The sequence below is a fragment of the Thamnophis sirtalis genome, unplaced genomic scaffold (assembly GCF_051295495.1).
Source record: "Thamnophis sirtalis isolate CommonGarterSnake01/CBP01778 unplaced genomic scaffold, rThaSir2_p1.2 scaffold_1, whole genome shotgun sequence".
NCBI lineage: Eukaryota > Metazoa > Chordata > Lepidosauria > Squamata > Natricidae > Thamnophis > Thamnophis sirtalis.
Window position 1 is genome coordinate 25,617,222 of NW_028261381.1, and position 21,714 is coordinate 25,638,935.

The 21,714-nt window shown below is 36.8% G+C and overlaps 1 protein-coding gene across 5 annotated transcripts in view; it reads right to left on the reverse strand.

The window, feature by feature from the left end:
- Nucleotides 1–21,714, reverse strand: part of CERS6 (ceramide synthase 6) — a 92,167-nt gene that overhangs the window by 10,319 nt on the left and 60,134 nt on the right. For all 5 annotated transcript variants that reach the window (XR_015695952.1, XM_087709466.1, XM_087709458.1 and 2 more), the window contains exons 5-8: nt 17,925–17,975; nt 16,805–16,897; nt 8,586–8,714; nt 5,503–5,609 (exon numbers count right to left, since the gene is read on the reverse strand). Coding sequence is in view for 4 of the 5 variants with exons in the window: in XM_087709466.1 (XP_087565592.1) it covers nt 5,503–5,609; nt 8,586–8,714; nt 16,805–16,897; nt 17,925–17,975 (380 nt within the window). In the remaining variant the exon portion in view is untranslated. The remainder of the gene's footprint in view (nt 1–5,502; nt 5,610–8,585; nt 8,715–16,804; nt 16,898–17,924; nt 17,976–21,714) is intronic.

Consider the following 21,714-nt stretch of genomic DNA (forward strand, 5'->3'; position numbering starts at 1 on the left):
ACAGCTTCTATGAACTTGGAGATGAAACCATCAAAGGTTAGTTTTATATTCATGCAGAATTTACACATTTGATTCACAGAATTTATTCCTATTTGTTTAATCCCCACTCCCCTTTCCCTTCTTTTTAAAAAAATCTTTCTTACAATTATATCCTGCTTTTGCTCCACCTATTTCAAGAACCCGCTATAGAATCACACCCATTTCTGTTGAATTTGCTAGCCTACAACTACTTCCATGTGAGCTGCTTGATTGACTTCTGTTAAAATGCTGGTTCGCAATCTATATTTATACCACATCTATTTCACAACAATATCTTTAAGCAAGAAACAAAAGATTAAAAAGCAAAACATAATGTGTAGCGATAAGATAATTTGTTGAAATAAACTACCAAAGACTAAAATATATGCCTGAAGTTTAAAACCATGCCACATTCACAATCAATTATTTTTTTTTAAAAAAAGAAACAATACAGGCTGTAGCATGAGTCCAAAAGTTCAGATGAGTAAACCTCTGGTCCCAGTGACCGGCCCAGATCAGATCTTGCAACATTATCCAGGGACATGTATATTTGCCTTCATTTGTGGGGGGAAAAACAACTACCAACCAAATCAAAAGTATGGCTCATTTAGCACTCTAGCCTAAGTGCCAGAGGGAACAATGAGGTCTCTAATGTCTTCTATGAACGGTCAAAAGAGTCGAAACTATCGTCTTGGGAGGATGGTGTTCCACAGGATAGGTGTTATGACAGAGAAATCATGACATTTATTAGAAGGAACACAGAGCATGCCCACTCTTTTGGTTCTAGTGGGGCAAGCACAAGCAACTGCCTACAAGTGATCCAAGTAATTTCCTGCCAAATGTTGTCCTATTTTGCTTTAGGAACTTATTTTATTTTGCAACAATTCTTCACTGAGACTGCTCTTTTTTATCTTTACTTCTCCAAGATTTTTTGTTTGCATGTAGAAGGGCATGCATTATCTTGAGGGTAGATATTTTTAAAGGTATGGCTGAGTTTTAGATTTCTTTTTAAGAAATACATCAAACAAAAAAATAAATGTGGCATGAAAGACTAAGTCATATTTATTTCATTGAACTTGCAGGATCATTCATTGTGTATTAATTTTTTTTCCCTCCAAGGAAATGTGGTAATGGATCAAATATAACCAGCAGATGGCATCTTCAGCAAGTTAGCTTCAGTAGTCCATATTATGGTTTTTATTTTAGGGGGAAAGTCTGCGACACCAAGAAATGTGAAGTGTTAATTTGCTTGTATTTGTAATTCAATATTTGTGAGGAAACAAAATCTGGGGTTGCGTTGAAAAGTGGAACTGAACTTTATACAGGATGTGACTGAAGATTCCAAAAGTGGGAGACACAAATGGGAGACCCATCAGTAGAGTCCAGAAAAAAAGAGGGAGGAGGATGAATGAATTTCATTCATGAATTGCAATGAAACTAGAAGCAAGGAGAGAGATACTCTTACATAATGATCTTGAACGTTCTGGACTTAACACGAGGAGCTGCTAATCTCTGAGAAAGAGAAAGGAATATTTTCAAAAGGATGGTTAAATGAAATCTGATAAAATGAGTCAGATTTTTCCCATGGTGATATCTTCATCATGGTTCTCAATTCCAACTTGCTTTAATTCTAGTTAACATGGCTGGAAATGGAAGACTCAGAAGTTCAAAGAGAGACAGTTGAATTAGGCAGTGGCCTAAAGCAGAGGTCTTCAACCTTGGCAACTTTAAGACTTATGGACTTCAACTCTCAGAGTTCCTCATCCAGCTTTGCTGAGGAATTCTGGGAATTGTAGTCCATAAGTCTTAAAGTTGCCAAGGTTGGAGACCCCTGGCCTAAAGTATACAATAATGAGAAAAGGTAATGCAGACAGAAGTTGAAAGGAAGCAAGCGGAATTGCTAGGATCTACGATTGCTAATTGTTATGAATTAAAGATCATAGCTTTTCCTCAATGCACTAATTTCCATCAACTTAATTAAAAGCAAAATGTATCATCCACAGTCTTAAAAGACTTATGTTTTCAATGGTCTATGCAAACTTTTCAAATTTATCAATAAATGCCCATAAATGTATGAGGAATAATGGCATAACTGATACTCTATGTGAGAATGGGGACGATATATGATATATAATATAGATAGATGTTCCACTGGGGGAAATTGTGAATGGTGGAAATAATATCATGGGGGGGAAAAATCAAACATATTGACCTGGCTCACAAGTGGTACTTTGCTTAACTACTGTTCACTGAACAGATCACAATTAGCATTTCATACAATATCCTAAGGCCAAATTAAGGAATCCACCTTCTGGCTTGCCTATGATTGCACTCACTGTGATGGAAGAAATTTCTAGGTTCATGTTTTTAATGTTTCTAAGAGAAACTGAGTACACTTTCATTCATATGAAAGAAAATATCTGACTTTCTTATAGCTACAGAATAATATAGATTCACTGTTCAAAATTGTTTCAATTCTTAGCTCTCCGCAGAAATGTCAGAGGAAATGCAATTATATGAGTTTGAATCATATACTGTATGTACTTTCTTTAATTTAGATTTAATTATTCTATTTTAACAACTAGTATTAAAATCTTTGATAAATCCTACTGGAAAAGATTTCCTTTCAAATGCATTTTTTTTGCTTTCCATTTTTAAAATATAATGACTAAACACTTTTAATTACCCTTCATTCTATATGAAACACAGAACACTATGTAAGTATAAAAATACAGGGTAATAAATAATATAAATGCTGATACTAAAAAAGAGGTGAAACAATAAGATAGAAAATATCTAGCTGCACTCTCTTAATGGAAAGTTGTTATAGTTCACAGATAAGTTGGTTTTCATCATAATTTTGTCCCTTAGGATTAGTTAATTAAAAAAATATTTGAAAATGTGTCCAATTACTTCATGATACTTAATTAAATGCAATCCACAGAAGATTTAATAGCATGTACCTTTTTTTTCTGTCCATATAACTCAGACAAGAATGGGTAATATATTTATATTACAAAAAATACATTTTGTCTTTCCCAATTAAGTAGCTGCTTATTTAAAATTAACATTTATATGACAAAACGTACAGGAATCACCAAATCTTAATTTGTTAATTGCCCTATTAATTAAAATGGTTTTTGAACAACATTCTTCACAAATCTTTAGCACTGGTTGGAATTTATATGAATTGTAATTAAAAATCTAGAGATCAGGCCAGTTACCAGATTTAAGGAAACATTGTTCTGAGCGTAGCCAATTACAAAATGCTAATTTCCCAGAGGAAAAAGGTGAGATTAAAAGCAAACGTAACAGAACACAAAATTAGCAATCCGAATGCTGTTTTTTTGGTTTGTACATATATACATTTTTTTAAACCGAGTTGCTGAATATAAAAGACCTTGTTCCAAATCTCAATTACTTTATAGAAAGAGATTCTAGCCTCAAAATACACACCACAACTTCCAAAATCTAAGCAAACTGCAAAGGAAGTGTGAGGTTTGATAAAAAAAATTGTAATCCAATCTATAGCAGGGTGTCGGGTTGAAGGAGATGATACACTTTAAATATTATTCAAGCGCATATCTTAGATCAATTCTGCCGCAAACATTTGAATGTAGCTGAAAACCCATCCTCTACAGCAATTTTTCCCCCCTGCTGAGTAATCCAGTCCTGGTGACTTCTGCCATTTTCAAAATGTAATTGCACAGAGAGGAAAGCAGCAAGGAAAAATAGAAATCTGCTACTGTGCTTCCATTGAATCTCAACAGATGGATTAGGGAAGAGAATGAAAAATCCAGGCATCACCCAGTCATTCAAACTTTTATTACGGTCAAAGGCAGCATAAGGAGGGTAGGTACAGTCAATTAGAAAACATTTAAAATATTAATCATTATATAAAGCTAAAAGATATAAAATAAGCAGTTGAATATCTAAAAGGAGGAGTAAGAGCATTAGATGGCTGCAGGGAAGCATAAACTTTAGTATGGGGCAGATAAATCTATCAAATTACAGAGCACTCTAGCATGATGAACTAGATGCTCATTTAGTCTCGTTTTTGGCACAGGTGCACCACTGCACAGAACCTGGCAACATTGTATGTTGTAGCAGGGTCGGTATTTGAAAGCAGAAGGGAAGTATAGAATTACAACAATGATGAATGTCTCTGTAATATAGGCGCTATGCTCTGTTGTTTCATGTGTCCAGAGTCATGGGGCATTGTCTCTCTTTGGGTAGGGAGTCTCCCTGTATTGCCTTCAAGGACAACTTGGGGAGTGGGGGGGAGCATGAAATCAGAGTATAGGGCACACAGAGTTTTAACTTTTCTTAAAAAGAAATGAGAATTTATCAAGCCGTTGGAGTTACTTTTAGATTTGGTAAAGCTGTAGGGATGTTTAGAGGCTCTTTTAAGGTTAGGCTTCAGGTGCATGCCTTTCCACAATTTCTGTTGTCAGAGAATACAAACCCCATCCAATTTCTGTAACCTGCCACCAAAAGAAGTGGGCAGGGCAGAGGTGGTATTCAGCAGGTTCTGACCAGTTCTGGAGAACTGGTAGCAGAAATTTACAGTAGTTCAGAGAACGGTAAATACCACCTCTGACTGGCCTCACCCTCATTTATTCTCTGCCTCCCAAGTCCCAGCTGATTGGGAGGGAACAGGGATTTTACAGTAGCCTTCCTCTGGAGTGGGGAGGAAATGGGGATTTTGCAGTAACCTTCCCCTGCCATGCCCACCAATCCACGCCCACCAAGCCATGCCCACAGAACTGATAATATTTTTTTTTGAATCCCATCACTGGGACACAGCATCAAACTCCAGCAAGTTACACCTAAATGGTCACCTAGCTGAGAGTCACATCTTTCCCATGTTATTGTTGCCATAGTCACAACATTATAAAGCAATCTGGAACACCATTCCCCTAGAGATTAGAATGGCCCCTACTCTAACACTCTTCTGGAAGGCACTGAAGACCTGGTTCTGCCAGTGGGCCTGGGGAACTCAGAGCGGGATAGAGCCCATTAAATGGCTCATGTGATGAGTTGTCGCCTGAGGTGGGGGTTATTTTATTATATTATTTTATTAATTTATGATTCTCTTTTATTAGTTTTATTGTTTTTATCAGAGGTTTTATATTCTTATAAGCCGCCTTGTCTGAATAGGTGGCAATATAAATTTCCAAATCAATCAATCAATCAATCAGTGTAATAAAAAAGCAGATGTTAATTGGACATCTACTATTTTACTCTCTTCCTGTCCGGATTCACACTATAAAAAAAAAAAACTACAGTCCTGAAAACATTGCTGGCAACAGACCACCAACAGGTTTTTCCTACATAATCCTTGAACAGTCTTCCATAAAACCTGCTGACCATGTCTGGCAGAAACTTTGAGAACTGCAGCCCAACAAAGCCACGGGTTCCCAGATTGAGAAAGGTTGTTTTAGCATATGCTATCGCATGAGGAAAAAAAGTACACTTACTTACCATAAAGGATATATTCCAAGTCTAGTAATAATGAAAATAATAGCAAACATAAGAAAGAGGAAATCGCAGAGTTTTTGAAACTTGCAGTAGTTTGCCATTTTGGCTGCCTGTAAAAAGAAAAGAAAATAGGTCACTTTCTCTTTAAAGAACTTGCGCAGAAATTGTATCATATAAAATATTCAAGTATGCACTGTCAGTATTTGAATTTGTTACTGCCCTTACTACTTCTGCTCTGAAACTTTGTAGAATATTGAGAGGGCAAAAGTTGACGCTGCCCATTAACACTTCTCTTTTTTTTTTTATGTCTCTACTGCTGTATGCCATCTTTATTTCTCAATTATAATAAATTATAATATTGTATTTTTGTTTTTTTGACACTCCAAACTTAAATAAGCTTATTCAACACAGTCTGAATTTAACAAGATCTAATTCTTAGAAACAATTACTAGGATTCTTTTTTTCACACTTTTTTTTCATAATTTTTTCTTTTAGTCAAAAGAAGTTAACATATAAAACTCCCCAAAAGACAAAAAAAGATTTTTAAAAATCTCATTAATACCCCCCTAAAAATTGAGAATTTTGAAAAAGTGCATTAAAAAGAAAAAAAACCAATACATATACACACATTATCCCCCAAATTGAATGCTGATTAATATCTTGCTACAATATTGGTTCCCAACTCTTGTGACACAGGTACCCCCAAAAAATTTTAAACTAGTAAATCAATTTGCAAATTATTGACCTGTCTTCTACATACTATATTAATGACAAAATAGTTAATTGGAAAAAGAATAATAAAAATGTCAAGGTTAAGTTTTCAAAAGTCTCTGTTAACAAATTGTTATTGTAATCCACTCATAGAAAATTTTCCACTGCGTCTTATCTATCCCAAATAGAAAAGGGCGGCATACAAATAAAGGAAATGAAATGAAATGAAATGTGTGAATTACTGAAAGGAGAGATCGACAAACTCGAACTCTATCCCAGACTTCAAAATATAGATGAAAAGGGGAGAAAATTTGGCAGAAACAATGAGAGCAATTTTGGCAGAAGCACCAATGATAACCAAAGGCAAGATGATGGAAGGAACAGATGGAGGGTTTCAATTCTCTATAAGATATGGAATGAACAACAAGTTGCTAAGAGAACTCCACATAAGACTTATCAAGAAAACCCTTAGAATACAGATTCTAAAAATGGCAAGAGTTATTGGACTGCCATACTACTGGAAGGATACTGGATGATGAAATAAAATGTTACAATAAAATCAAGTTAAATTTAGTTAAACTTTGAGTATTATGTATAAGATAAAGCAATAATTGTTATAGTCAAATAAATGATTAACAATGATAATAATGCATTTATATATACTAGATTGATAATATGAAATTTTATATAAAATTGCAAGTGGACTATGGAGATGAGGTTGAAAATCTTTTTATAAAATATAAACAATTTTATATAGAATAGAATATAAAGATGTAATATCATTGGATGATTTTAGGACGACGTAATGAAATGCCATAATATAAATTTACTTAAAATTTAGTTATGCTTCACATAAAAAGAATGTAATAATAGCTATACTCAATGAATGTTTAATAATTATAATAATTGTATACATATGTATTAAGTTGATGATATTAATAATGGAAAAAACATGGATTTGGAAATTATTAGACAATGTTACCAATACTAAAATAATAGAATGACTTAAAATAGGATATAAAAATACTTTATTATTGGATATATTTAAGATGATTTAATGAACTATTATAATATAAATGAATTTATATTTAGAATACCTTGTTTAAAATGAAGACACAATAGTGATAATCAAACAAATGAAGAACTATAATAATGTATACAAACATATTTGATTGATGACATGTGACTTTAGATAAAGTTTAAGCTAATGACTATGGAAAGGACACACAAAAACCTTGTAACCAATCCACACACTGTACATAATTATATGTCTTGTTTGTTTATGTTTGTTTAAAAATAATATATATATAATATATAGGAAGATGGATTTGCCTAGTGACTTTCCTGATACTTTCACAGGGAATCTTCAAGAAATCCCCTTCCCAAATGGATCCACAGCCATCCAAAAGTCATCTGTTTTGCTTTTTCTTTTGTACTAATTCAATCACACCCTTGTTATTTGATCTCTTTTATATTTCAAATACTGAATACTTGAGCTTACATAAAGTTTTGACAAAGTCATTGTAGTTGATGACAAGTATTTTAGTTCTCCATAAAGCCCCTATTTTCTTGCAATGAGAGGAAGCTGGGACTAGGAGGAGTTTGAGCTGAGAGAGGTAGCTAGAACTTCCTCCTGACCAGTAAAATGTTGGCTGCAGGTTCTGAGAATATCAAAGATTGCAGAAGCAAATCTTGGGAGAATGGATAAAGAGATGCTGCCTAGGGAACAATCAAACAAGTGACAGCCTAGCTTGCACTTGCATAGTGGGTGGAGCAAAAGGCTCAAGAGGGAGTCTCCCTGAGTTATTGGGCTGTATAGTTGACAGTGGGAGAACTGTAACTTCAAATTTACAAGGTTCTTTAAATGTAGCTTTACAATAAAAAAGAATTAGTTTATCTGGTCATTTCCTGTCTGGTTTAGCTGCTAAGAATGATAATAGGCTCCATATCCTCTCCTAAACACCTGGGAGAATAAGAACCAACAGGGTAAAATTAGTCAGAAACATACCAGCAAAGATATCAGGAATGTTTTAATTTTTTTCAGCGCTGCTACATTTAGTTGTGAAGTTTTAAATTTGGTCACATTTTGCTTCTGTGGTTGCTTGCCCGCGTTAAAGCTTGCTCATATAATTATCTAGCAGTGTGTTTTAAATGAATTTCGATAATGACACAAATTATTCAGGATGATAAAAATAAACAACAAAAAAGGATTCTGAACAAGGTGCAGAAAGTCAATCTCACTGTGTTTATGAGTGCCACTGCCAAACAGTCCTTTAAAACAAATGTCAATACATTATGTTCCCAGGGTATATTGCCTGTTCCAGGTAGATACCATTTTGGACAGCAAAGAATTATTACAAATAACTCTCTCTTACCTCCAGCACGACATCAACAACATCATGAAGACACAAAGCCAGGGTTCCAACTCGTGTGAAGTTGACTACGTAAGAGATAATTAGTAACATGACTGCCACAATATGGTGTGTAAACATGATGCTAAAATCCTGGAAGATAAAGAGAGAGAAAATAAAGTACCATCACATAAACTAGTTCTAGTTTTCCATGTGTCTTTATTCCCTACCTTTATATTTTTGAAGAGTGAGGAAGTCAAATTTTTCTTTGGGTCAACCCATTCTCAACCTATCCCTGCCACCCCACATTGCCTCCAGCTGATCTTTGTGGCTGATGCCAACTGAAGAAGTCATGCTCAGCTGAGGCAGCTGCTGCCCTTGATGAGAATTTGGGGAGGCTGCATGAGGACTTCACGAAGGCCAGCAGCTATCTCAGCTAGATGCACCTCATCAGCAGTGAAAGGAAAAGAAGTGCAAAGGTCAGCTGGGGCTAACAGGGGTAGACAGCAGAGAGCAGGATGGCCAAAAGGGCAGAGATGTGGGGGGAGATTGGTGGGTGGAAGGAAGACACAAATTGTGTGTGTTTTATATATGTATATAGGAACTTGGCAGAGTTGTTAAGAGTCCTCTCTTCCAGGTATTCCAGACAGTGGTGGGATTCAATTTTTTTTACTACTGGTTCTGTGGGTGCGGCTTGGTGGGCGTGACAGGGCAAGGATACTGTGAAATTTCTAGTCCCTCCCCAATCCAGGAGCAGATTACTGAAAAATCCCCATTCCCTCACGATCAGCTGGGACTCCGAAGGCAGAGAATAGATGGGGGTGGGGCCAGTCAGAGGTGGTATTTACCAGTTCTATGAACTACTCAAAATCTCCTATCTGCTAGAGCCAAAATATCTATGCATGCTCATAAATACTTTTCACTTTCTTCAGGGATTGTGGACTTCAGATGGGTGTTCACCTCTCTCCAAAAGCAAATTAAAATTAAAAGGATCTGCTCTTTTCTCTCTTCACTCTTACCTTAGTGCAGATTGAACAATTTGCACCATCTCAAAGGCTGCAGCAGGATGTGCAGGCATGCTTTAAGGAGTTATAAATGGTGAGTTGACTGGCTCAAGGATTAAAAGCATTCATTTTGCCCTTTAAACTCCCCAAATTCTAAAATCTACAAAGAAAGTCAACATTTTTGGCTCCTTGTTCTGGGAGATGGCTTCATGGAATGGTGGATGACCAGACAGTCTGGATTTTTTTTATTTTTAAAATTAATACCTAGGAATATCAATGGACTTGATAAAGTGCCTTGCTTTTCATATATGATTTTAGTGTTCTGGGAAAGACAGTGTGGGTTGGACTCAAGTTCAAGTATACTCTTAGCTCAAGGGGGGAATCTGAATATAAATCTAACAAATAAAATAAATAAGCATATGGGGACATTCCGAGACTGCCCCCTGGTGTGTTTGATATAAAAATACACTTTATCCTCTTTCAGATACATGGGATATGGGAAGAAAGAGACACATATTCTTTTTATGGCATTATTGCTGCCATAATAGTTTAAGTTTCTACTATGCCACATTAGCAGGATTAGCACTGCCAAAACTGTTTCTCTCTAAAGATGACTGAGTCATTCTAATTATTGTTGGTTTAAATCAGGTCCCAAGAGACAGACAGTGTTCTAGGATATTTTGATAATTTTTCAGAAATCTGGAAAAGAAAATTACACACATGCACACCTCTATGGTACAGGGTAATTAGCAGCTACTGCAGTTCCAAAACTGGCATTAGCTATTCCAATACTTCATAAATACCTGTGCAAAGGAACAAATCTACTGTAGATTGCTCTTGGCTAGATTATGATTTGAATGTCAGTATTTCATCTGCTTTTGCAGGAAATTTATTTATTTTATTTTTATTTATTTAATTTGTCAATCGTTTACAAGATAATAGTTGTAAGAATAAACATGAGTATGAATGAAATGGGTATGAATAAATGGGGACAGTAGGACAGGAATGATAGGCACAATGATGTGCTTATGCACATCCCCTTTACAGACCTCTTAGGAATGGGGTGAGATCAATACTTGATTGCTCTATAGACGAATCTAAATTTCTTCCTCTCAACTTAATATTTTAGTACACCAATAACTTTATCAAGGTAACCCTTTTCTAAAATCCTTTAAATAATGACTTTAAGATAAGACTCTAAAAATAATATCTGGCAAAACACCAAAGTGTTTAAAGTTACACTGGTAAATTTGACTGATGTTTAGGTAAGATATTCTAGGACAATCATAAACAAACCCTTAATTCTTTTTGTACGCCATAAATGTAGCATAGTGCTACATAGGAAAATGCTAATTAAACTGCCCACACATGCCTCTTAAGCATACACAAGCTCCACATGATGATAGCCAATAATGATAATTCATCCCTCATGGCTCATTATGAGCTATACAAAAAAATAAAAAATGGCATCTGTTCCATTAGGTTATTTTTTGCAGAAGGCCAATCTGATCATATGCACCGGATTTGTGGATCCTGTTCATGAAACCTCAGCTAACCTAGTGGAATAAACAGATCAATTACTAAAAGACGCTTTGGAGAATCAAGAAGCAGTTAAATTGGAAGACACTTTTTTGTCAAGAGTTTGCTACTGCGTAGGGTGAGCACACCTGTCTTTTCAATGCAATGTGGTGAACCATTCATAACGTAGGATTATCCAGTGGTCAGATGCTATGCCTCCCCTCCTCAGCTAATATACAAAGCTGCGATGTGAATAAAACCACCAATATTAATTCCAAAAGACAGGTTTGGTTTGTTTTTTTTAAAAAAAACACAGTTGCTATGAAGATTGTTCAGTCTGTAATTCTGCTTGTCAGACTGCTATGGTTTTTTAACAGATGGAGGGGAAAAAACCTTCCATGTTCTTCCTTTGCGTTTCTTCCTTTTTAGACTCTTTGCCTGCATGACAATAAATTGACTTGAGGCATTCTTGCAACAGAAAAAAAGATTCTCTTCCCCATCACTTTGGCAAAGGCAGCATACAAGAAACCTGGACCTCTTGTAAGTCAAAGCCCAGGACAGTATGGCTGACACTTCAAACTTCCACAGGTTTGGTAGGGAGGAATGGAACAGTTCTCCTCCCACTCTTGTGAGGAAACAGCCTTGAAGCTTTTTCTGGTATATGAAATTCATGTGAAAATCTTCGCAAAAGAAGTCCTCAGGTTGTACTCAAGCCACAAGGGCCTATCTATCTGTCTGTTTGTCTGTTTGTGTGTATGTATATGTGTGTGTGTGTGTGTGTGTGTGTGTGTGTGTGTATGTATGTATGTATGTATGTATGTATGTATGTATGTATGTATGTATGTATATGTAATATTTGTGCTGATAAATAAAGGGAGACTAGTATAGATCTATTTCAAGCTATTTAGCTCTCATCAGCTAGCCATACCCTTACTGGGATTCGAACCTGTGGTGTATTGCATCTTAGGCAGACGTCTTAGCCATTAGCTTCTGCTGATAAGGAGGAGAGCCTGTGGCTTAATGGCTAAGACGTCTGCCTAAGATGCAATACACCACAGGTTCGAATCCCAGTAAGGGTATGGCTAGCTGATGAGAGCTAAATAGCTTGAAATAGATCTATACTAGTCTCCCTTTATTTATTTATCAGCACAAATATAACACAAATATAACACAAATATAACACAAATATAACAAAGGCAACAGTAAAAATATTTTTATTTAAGATTTATCTCTCCTCTTTTGCTTTTTTTTAGCCTTCCAGATTCCTTCACGCTCTGTATGGGGATACTGGTATGGACCTGATCCTACCATTTCAGAATTATATTACAATTATAACACCACTGCAGTTTTGATGTTCTGCTCTTTCCCCTTCCCGCTCATATTGTTTCAAACTTTGCACAGAATTGGGAGTGCAGAATTAATGTGAATTACTGTGGTCATAGGACAAGCTGAGTAGTTTACACGATTGTGCGATTTTGACAATGCAATAGAATGATAGTAACCAAGGCTGATTAGGAATGTGAAGGAAGGGGATCTTCCTGAATCAGTCTGAATTGACCAATATCCACTGCTCAGATCCTGAACCCCAGTGGCCACCTTATTTTGCCTATGACTTAAATTGGTGGTGAAACATGATTAAGTTTATACTCCTTCTAGATACTGCTGGATACTATTGGCTTAACTGCTGAGGAGTAAGATAGATGAGAATGATTTAAATCTGTCTCCCCATGGGTTAGAGCAGTGGTAGTCAACCTTTTTCTACTTACCGCCCACTAATGGATCTTTCTTGATGGAAAAATTTCCTTATCGCCCACTAGTTTTTGCGCAAGTGCGGAACATGAGCATATTTCTTTTTTTCAGATATGGGTTCTAAATTTGTTTCACAATTTAACAACTACTTTTACTCTTATGTTTTGATCTGCGCTCCACACAGTGCTTTTTTCCCTCCTCTTTTTCCTTTTATTACAAACACAAAAAACAATGCTGTATTAGGTGCCAATTTTTATTAAGTGTCACCATCAAAACAAAATTCCTTTTCCTGCCTTCTTCTTCTTTACCTTTCTTATAGTATTTCACTATATCAAGGATCTCTTTCTCCCTTTTTTATTTTCTCCTTCTTCCTTTACTTATTTCTTTCTTTTATTTTATAAGATAAAAAAACTTAATTTATGAGCCAGACTAAACACTGCTTACTCTCCTCCTTTATTTTATCCCCTTTTCTCTATTTTTCTTCCCTTTTTTGTTATTTTTTTATCTTTTCCTTTTTATCTCCTTTTTTACCTTCCTTAGGGCAATGTACAAAAGTAAGGCTAAGCTAGTTAGTCCACTTATTATTATTAGCTAACAACAATTCTCCCCTGCCTATAACTTTTCTTTCTCCTATTTTGCAACTGCTCTGCTCCGCTTTATTTTATAAGATAACAAAACTTATCTGCCTGTCCCTGCTATCAGTTTCCACTCCTCCCCTTCCTCTTCCCACGTGTTTGCTTGTTTGTGTGCACGCGCATGTTGATTTATTGATGTGTGCGCTCGCGCTTGCCCACTCACTCAAAAGGAGGTTTTAACCTCCGAAGTCCCTACCGCCCACTTGGAATCACAAAACGCCCACTAGTGGACAGTAAGGACCAGGTTGACAACCCATGGGTTAGAACAAGGGTGAACAACTAGGGCTCCTTTGCAACCTATGGGCTTCAACTGCCAGAATTCCTGGCCCACAATATATTGGTCAATTCAGAATTCTGTGAGTTGAAGTCCACAGGTCGTAAAGGGGCCCTAGTTGCCCATCCCTGGGCTAGAGTAAACAACAATCCAAGGATGAAGTATTTAAACAAACAAAAAAACACACACACACACACACACAGAGTGGATTTTACATAATTTTATTTCCAGTTTGCCACGCACCAAAACTGTGAGTGAGTGCATGCATGCAGCCTTCCAAGCATGCACTTTGCTCACATGTGCAGCTTGCACACATGCGCACAGCTTAGAAAACATGGCTAAATTGGATAGCATAGCGCCGGGGCAGGTGGGTGGACCCACCCCTATCCACAAGTCTCCACTACCAGTTTGCTCGAATCAGTCCGATCCGGCTATGACCCACACCCAAAAACTTGGTGCCAACCAGTTCTAATATGAGTGTAATCTTCTCTTGGGGGAAAAACCAAGTTTTAAAGCCTTATGGAAGGCTAAAAGGAAGGCCTGCCAAAAGACAGGGGACCAGGTGTTCCACAGAGCAGGGTCTGCCATGGAAAACAGTCACTTAGTTGAGTTGGTCGGCTACAGAAATGGAATGAATAAAGAAATAAATAAAACACACTCTTCCTACCTTCCCATCACATGATAATATTTAGAAGAAGGGAACCAGAGCGTGTCCACCCTATTTGACCCAGTAGGATAGGTAGATGTCCCCAGGGACATCTGGCCCTATAGAGCTTTAAAGGATGATGACCAGAAGCTCGTACTGCACCCAAAGTATGTCCATTACAGTGCAATTTCTAACTGTTTCAAAATTATAAATTATTCCATGAAATAATTGGAAAAATCTGTGACACCCCCCCCCCCCCAAAAAAAAAGGCTGTGACAGGCCTGAGAAGGCTTTGCAGCAACATCCAGCTCTGCAGCATATCTTTCCTTTCCAATGCTAGTCTTGGGAATTGCTGTGAGCTCTGAAGAAGACAACACTAGGCAGCTGAAAGTGAATACCCATTTTTATTCCCACTGGGATCATTTTAAATTCTGCTTCCGAGACCAGACATGCTGGGACATGTGTAAGATTCCCCCCTTCCCCTAGGTACAGTTGTGCTTTCTGATAAAAAGCAACAGTAATAACAAAAACATTACTAGGCTACCAATTATATAAGGATGGTTTTTTTTTGTGCCATGGAAATGAAAGCCACCCAGAATAGCCCCAAGGCGAGCTGGGCAGCAAATGAATTTAACAAAACAAATACGGTAAATCCAACTGCTAAGCAACCAATATGTTTTCATGCAACCTTCCTCAACCTGGTGTCCAAAAGTCAACTATGAAGATTTCTACCACCATGTTGAAGTTCAATATTGGAAGAATGTCATATCGAGTTATGCTACTATAAGTTATTTCTCAGTACATCTCCATTATTAGGTGTCCTCTAGATCAGGGGTCCCTGTTGTGACTCAGCAGTTCTGCTGAGAGGTTTTTCGGGATACAAAATTAAGTGTTGTGATTCAGCAGTTCTGCTGAGAGTTTTTTGGGAGGAAGTTTGGGAAATAAAAGGAAGGATGCTGCCACGCCCCAGTGGAGTCAACGTCGTTCCTTCCTGTGTTCAGTGTCTGGTACAATATTGCTTGCTTATTACTCGTGATTATGCCTGTTACCCTTGGATAAGTGCTTTAGTGTTTTCATGTAAACCTGATCCGTGGAGACGGTGGAAGAAGGGCAGCGTTTGTAAGAGCTTTTGTTTTGAATTCTTATCAGAGATTTATGTTTATGTTATTTCTGGGCTCGAAGCCAGTTTGAACTGAAAACTGATAAAGAAAAGTCCTTTTAAGTTTGCCTGCCTGCGTTTGGTAACGAGCCATCAAGGTGGGGGTGGTCAGAACACGTCCCCAACCCCCAGGCCACAGCCTACTACCGGGCCGTGGCCTATTTGCCAGCAGGCTGCATGAGCTGCAGGCCAGCACACATGGGCAGCTCAACTCACGCAAATGGCAGGCTGGCACATGCCCGTGCAACTCAACTTGCAATCAAGCTGCATGTGTGCGCATGCCAGCCTGTCACTGGTGCGAGTCAAACTGCACACGTGTGCATGCCAGCCTGCCACTCGCACATCCTGGTTTCCCTCTGCCCCCCAACCGTGCCACCAAGGCACAAAGGCTGGGGACCACTGCTCTAGATGAGTTAATTTCAATTCCCAAAATTCTCAGCAACGGTTGTGGAAGATAGAAAGACCTTTTATTTATTATCCTGCCTTTATTGTTTTTATAAGGGATGTGTGGACGATGGAATTCTGGGTGCTGAAATCTGTACATTTGAATATTTAATGATACATAAATTATAAGTATTTCCTAGAATACTTTAATAGAATCTGAATAAAATGGTCAGTATCATACTAATGGACCAGTGATCAATATTGCTATCAGTTCCCCAAAGATATTAAAACTACCTCAGCCTAGTCCAATAATGCTAGCAGATTATGCAATCTGACGGTATATTGTTTTCTGAAAATATAATAACCATTAACAGTTGCAGTCTTAACACCAAACGTATATTGCCCTGGACAATTAGAATTAAGATGCTGCTAATAGGGCAGTGCAAAGCATTCATAAAAGTGCTTTGGAAAGCATGTTGGCACAGATGAATTACTTATTTTTCTATGTACATGCAGACAATGTTTTTACTGGGATTATCCACAAAATAAAGCAACTATGCATATGCAGAGAGGTTGAGAGAGTTGGGAAACAACATTTAACTTAGTTATATTTCTGCCTTTATATCACTGTTTATGTTTTTATTGTAAATCACCCACTTAGGTGAGATGGGCTGTGTAGAAATGTGATGAATAATAATAAAAAAAGATGCATAAGTCTTGCAAAAGACATGGCTGGATTACTGCTTCAAATGGCGATACTGTACTTAGTGGTTGAAATGCTTTGCAGTCCCATTTCAATGCATATGTGTCAGTCAAAACGATGTTACACAACTGTAACAAACAGCATTGTTCTTACAAAAATGATTGTTCTTACCTTTCTTTTGATGTCAATGAACTGAGAAAACATTACGGACCAATAGAATGCCAGTTCAAGTATATAGTAGTAATGAATCTCAGGCATCAATGGCTGGAGAATAAAAATAAATAAATAAATAAGGTGTTAAAACCTCCACCAAGGTAAATTCAGTAATTTGTGGTAGGGGGAATCTTTATTAAAAATAGATTTCTGCATAACAATTTTGGAGATTTGGTGGATTAAAACAATATTTTGAACAAGGATGTCATTCAGTTTTAAAACTTGTTAAACTTTTAAACGGTTTGATGGGATCCAATTTAACATTGCAGGCGAAGGCAGTTCAGAATCACTACTTTATTGGAGCTGCAGCATGGGGGGAAAAGTCCCTGGCATTCTTTTGCAAATTCAGCTTTGATTCAAAATAAGTAGAAGTAGAAGACATTTACATAAATAGAAGACACTCTCATTGTGATAAACCTTCATTAATATCCCATAGGTTTTCCCTCCATTGAAAATATTGGTCAGTTCATCAAGGTCACTTTATTATTTTTTTTCTTTTTACTATCAAGTGAGACCAAGCTGTAAATCTGGTCGAGGTCAGTTATGATTTTACACTAAGATATTTTTTTCATCACCACTGCATAACAGTCATATTGAGGTTCAGATCTGGTATTTTTAAAAGAAGGTTGGAAGAGTCCTTGATCACCTTCCCCCTCCCCAGCCACCCCCAAGGGGTTGAGGGATTTGTAGCTTCCCCTTCTGCTTTGTCAACTCCAAAGCTTCCTCCTGAAAATAATATCTGACCTTGCCAAATAACTATTGTGAAACAGGAGATGACAACAGTGAGTGGACAAATAAAAAAGACCCTTCCCCAAGCCCCAGCTCTTCCTCCCTTCCAATATCCAGAGTCCAAACCAATGTTTTTCAAATTTAGCAACTTTTAAGATGTGTGGGATTCTGGGAGCTGAAGTCCACACATTTTAAAGATGTCAGGTTCAAAAAACACTGATCTAGACTGAATGAACGAAGTGAAAGATTGTATTTAAAGATGGCAGCTACAGCCATTTGAAAGGATGCCTGTACGTTTTCAACATTTTACATTCATGCTATGCAGCACAGATTTTTGTTGTGGTTTTACCTGATATGGGTAGCCAATCCAGCACTGCTTTGTGTTCCACAGCCAAGAACTCTTAAACAAAAAAGTAAATAAATAAATAAGACAGAGAAAAAGAAGAGAGAAAAAAACCAATAGATTAAAATGCTTCTAGAGCAATGCAACCAAAAGTCTTTTGGATATTTGAAACACATTCATTTGCCTTCCAGAAGGAATGAAGCTGGGTGACTTTTGGGGAAATCACTTTCTCTGAGCCCAACTGGTATGTTCTTCACCTTGAGTTATTAATTAATTAATTAAATAAATAAATAAATAAACAAACAAACAAACAAACAAACAAATAAATGTGTGATACAAACAAACAGCGAAACATTTGTCTTAACACGTCATATGAACTTAACCATTATGATTTGTAAATTAAAGTTTGTGGCTTAAGGTTTTATAGGATTCTAGCCAATTATGGTTTATTTAGCAAGCCATGGTTATTTGAAACATGACTTTGCACAATTAAATAATTCAGTATTACTAATACCATACCTCAAAGACTAATTATTTTCACTTTCAATGTTTTGCTTATGTCTCTGAGGTACTTCATACTCTAGATCTCATTATAAACTAAATTCTGCTATGTTCAATGATACTGAGTTCCATTAGTCCATAATTTTCTTTCCTAAAGGCCTCAAAAATAAAAAGTGGCAGTAATGGTTGATCCTTGATTTTTGTCCAAATGATTGAACTTAATTAAGCAGCCAGGCTATGGATCCATTTAAGAAATGAAACTAATAGCTATTGGCAGTCCTAAAACATGTATATATTATTTCGTACTAGAAGACATTCATATTCTGCATTTCTTATGAACCTTGTATCAACTACACAAGTGGGAGACATAAAATTAATAATCAAACTACCACCTAGCAATATGTAATACTAGTAATATTTACTAATGATATGCAGCTCAATTTTTTGTTACATTGTATGCACACTATATCTACCTACATTTACAATGAGAGAAAGATAAATGTATTTTTCTTAAGCTATAAATGATCCATTATGAAAAAAGTTGAAACCTGAAATTTGAAGTAAACGTGAACGTTTTATTGACTAAATTATCTTAATTTTTAGGATTGTGAAGTACAAAGTATTCAGTTTAGTAAAGGGCTAATTATTGATCTGGGCTGCAGATATGATTATCAGGCAACAAATAAGCAAGCATACAATGCAATGAATAAAAAAGGGAAAGCTAAAGTAATATGCATTTTTAGTTCTTTTTAACAGGGCGCTCAAAATTGAAATGTGTAACAACAAATAGCTATTTTGAAGCTTGCCATTATTTTCTTGGTGATTCCAGATTTTCAAATCTGAACGAGAAGAAAAATCCTCAAAAATTGTAACATAATGTTCTCACTGGCTCAACAATCAACCTCAAAGTACTTTTGCTTAGTTAAAACCTTGCAATCAGTCCAGTGGTGGGTTCTGGATCCCGCTGCAACTGGTACGGTTGCAACAGGGCCTGGCGTCTTCCACATAAATGCGCACAGCGCGCGCATGCATTGTACCTTCCAGCGACGCCTCCGTAAGCCTCTGCGGTGCTCCAGCTACTTGGAGGAGCATCACGCAGGCGCTGTATGCACCATGCATATGCATGGAAGCGCTGAAGGCTTTAAAGGACAGGTAAGAAGTTTGGGCAGGCAGGTGAGCTCTCCGGAGCACCGTTCTGGAAAGATACCTGGTGCTCCAGGCAGGCTCCGGTACACCCTTACCGGGGCGTGCCGCCTGCAACCCACCATTGAATCAGTCACCAAAAGAAACTGGTATAAAACTAACTGATAATTCTACTTTCATATAGGTCCTGGTCCAGTTTCCAAACATCATCACTTCACATTTCTGGCAATAGCAATCTGTCTTTTCCTCTAACTTGAAATAAAGAGGATAACATAAACATAAAGAAGAGGGAACAAAAATAATGGGCACCACCACCAACCACTAGTGCAATAATACTATTTCCATTTATTCATTATAGAAATGAAATGGTGCCAGCAGTGATATTTGCAGAAAAGAAACAATTTATGATAATTACTAATCCTTCAGTAAATAACAACAAAAATTATTGGGCTAGTAGATAATAAGGAATTTTGTTAAGATGGTTAAGTTCTGATTCATCAATATGTAGAAAGAAATGCTGAGTTTGCAATTCACCACTTGTTCTTCCTCTGTAAAAATTTTTTGTTGGTTTCTTCTATAAAACTATTTATGCATTTACCTTAACCAAAATATGTTTTAGAAAATCGTCCCTGATACTTAAAAGTTCTAAATAAATATTTTTTAAACTACTCAAGGCCCAGGCAAATGGCCAGGCTGAAGACCTATCCATCACCAAAGAAGTATAGATAGTCCTCAACTTATAACCATTCAAAATTACAAGGGTGCTGTTGTACTTCTGCAGTGGCCACATGATCACGTGATGAAAATTTGGGCAAGTGACATGCGGCCTTCTTGCAGAGGCCACTTTGCACCATTCTGAATGTGGCTGCAATTCTTACGACCTCTCAGAAAGGCATGGTTTTCCCAAAATGTGAGATTTGGGGGAAATTTTCTGAAGGATTAAGGGAATGGTGCCCACTTCCAGAACGATGGGAAGCAGCCTTTGTAGGAAGGTCACAGGTCATATCAGCTGGACACTCTTTTGGAAAGGGGAGCTTCAGAAACTCTCTGGTAGATGTTATTCATATCTGACAGCAACAAACTCCAGAGTTTAATTACAGGTTCCGTGAAGAAGTATTTATTTATAGGTCCTAGAATCTCGCTGCATTTAATATTATTGGACAATCCTAATATTGTTAAGAGAAGAAGAAAAATGCCCATTAACATTTCTCATATTATAGTATGCACAATTATGTATAAGTTTATCATGTTTCCACCTACTCTACCTAAACCATACTTATCATCCTTCTGCTTTAAACTTGCCTCCCAGGGGAGATGCTCTAGCCCTCTAATTTCCATCTTCTTACTACTGTACCTCATCAGAAGAAGAATCCAGCAGGCCCTGGCAGTTTGTGCCTTCTATGGGAATTTTTTAATTAATGAGTTGGGTATATTAATGGATTGGATGTATTAACCCCCAGGGTATTGTCTCTTTTTGCTTTTATTGTGTTGCATAGTATTGTACACCACCCAGAGTCATTATAAGTAGGCCAGCCTATAAATAAGTATGGGTAGTCTTCAACTTACAACTGTAATTGAGCCCGGAATTAGTCATAAATCATTGTTAGCTCTGTACATCACAGGCATCATGTGATCAGATGCAAAATTATGACCATTTTTTAAATCATAGTTAAGCTGCAGTTATTGAACAAATCCATTTTTCCTAATGGGCCTTTTTTTTTTACTAGAAACCAAAACTAAATGTGAGAAATTGGCAAAAAATTTTTTTGGCAAGTTGCAGACACATAACCGCAGGATGTTGCAAACAACTGTAATTGTGAGCAAGTTGCTCAGTGGCCAAAATACGATCACATGACCATAGCGTGTATGTGTATAGTTGTAACTCTAAAGTCGTTAAGCAATTGTTCGTAAGTTGAGGATAATCGTACTATGAACTATGATAATCGTACAGAGGGACAGTTGCTCAGTAATCACCTTCTGCTGTGAATTATCATCTTTTGTATTCCACCAACATCTGGATTTCTATTCTCATTTACAGTAGGCTAAATTTCCAGTATTCAGAATAAGAAATAAAATAAAATGTTGGCTTTCTAGTTCTATCTTCCTCAAAATGAGAATACCAGGAAAAATATATAAATATATGCATATGCTA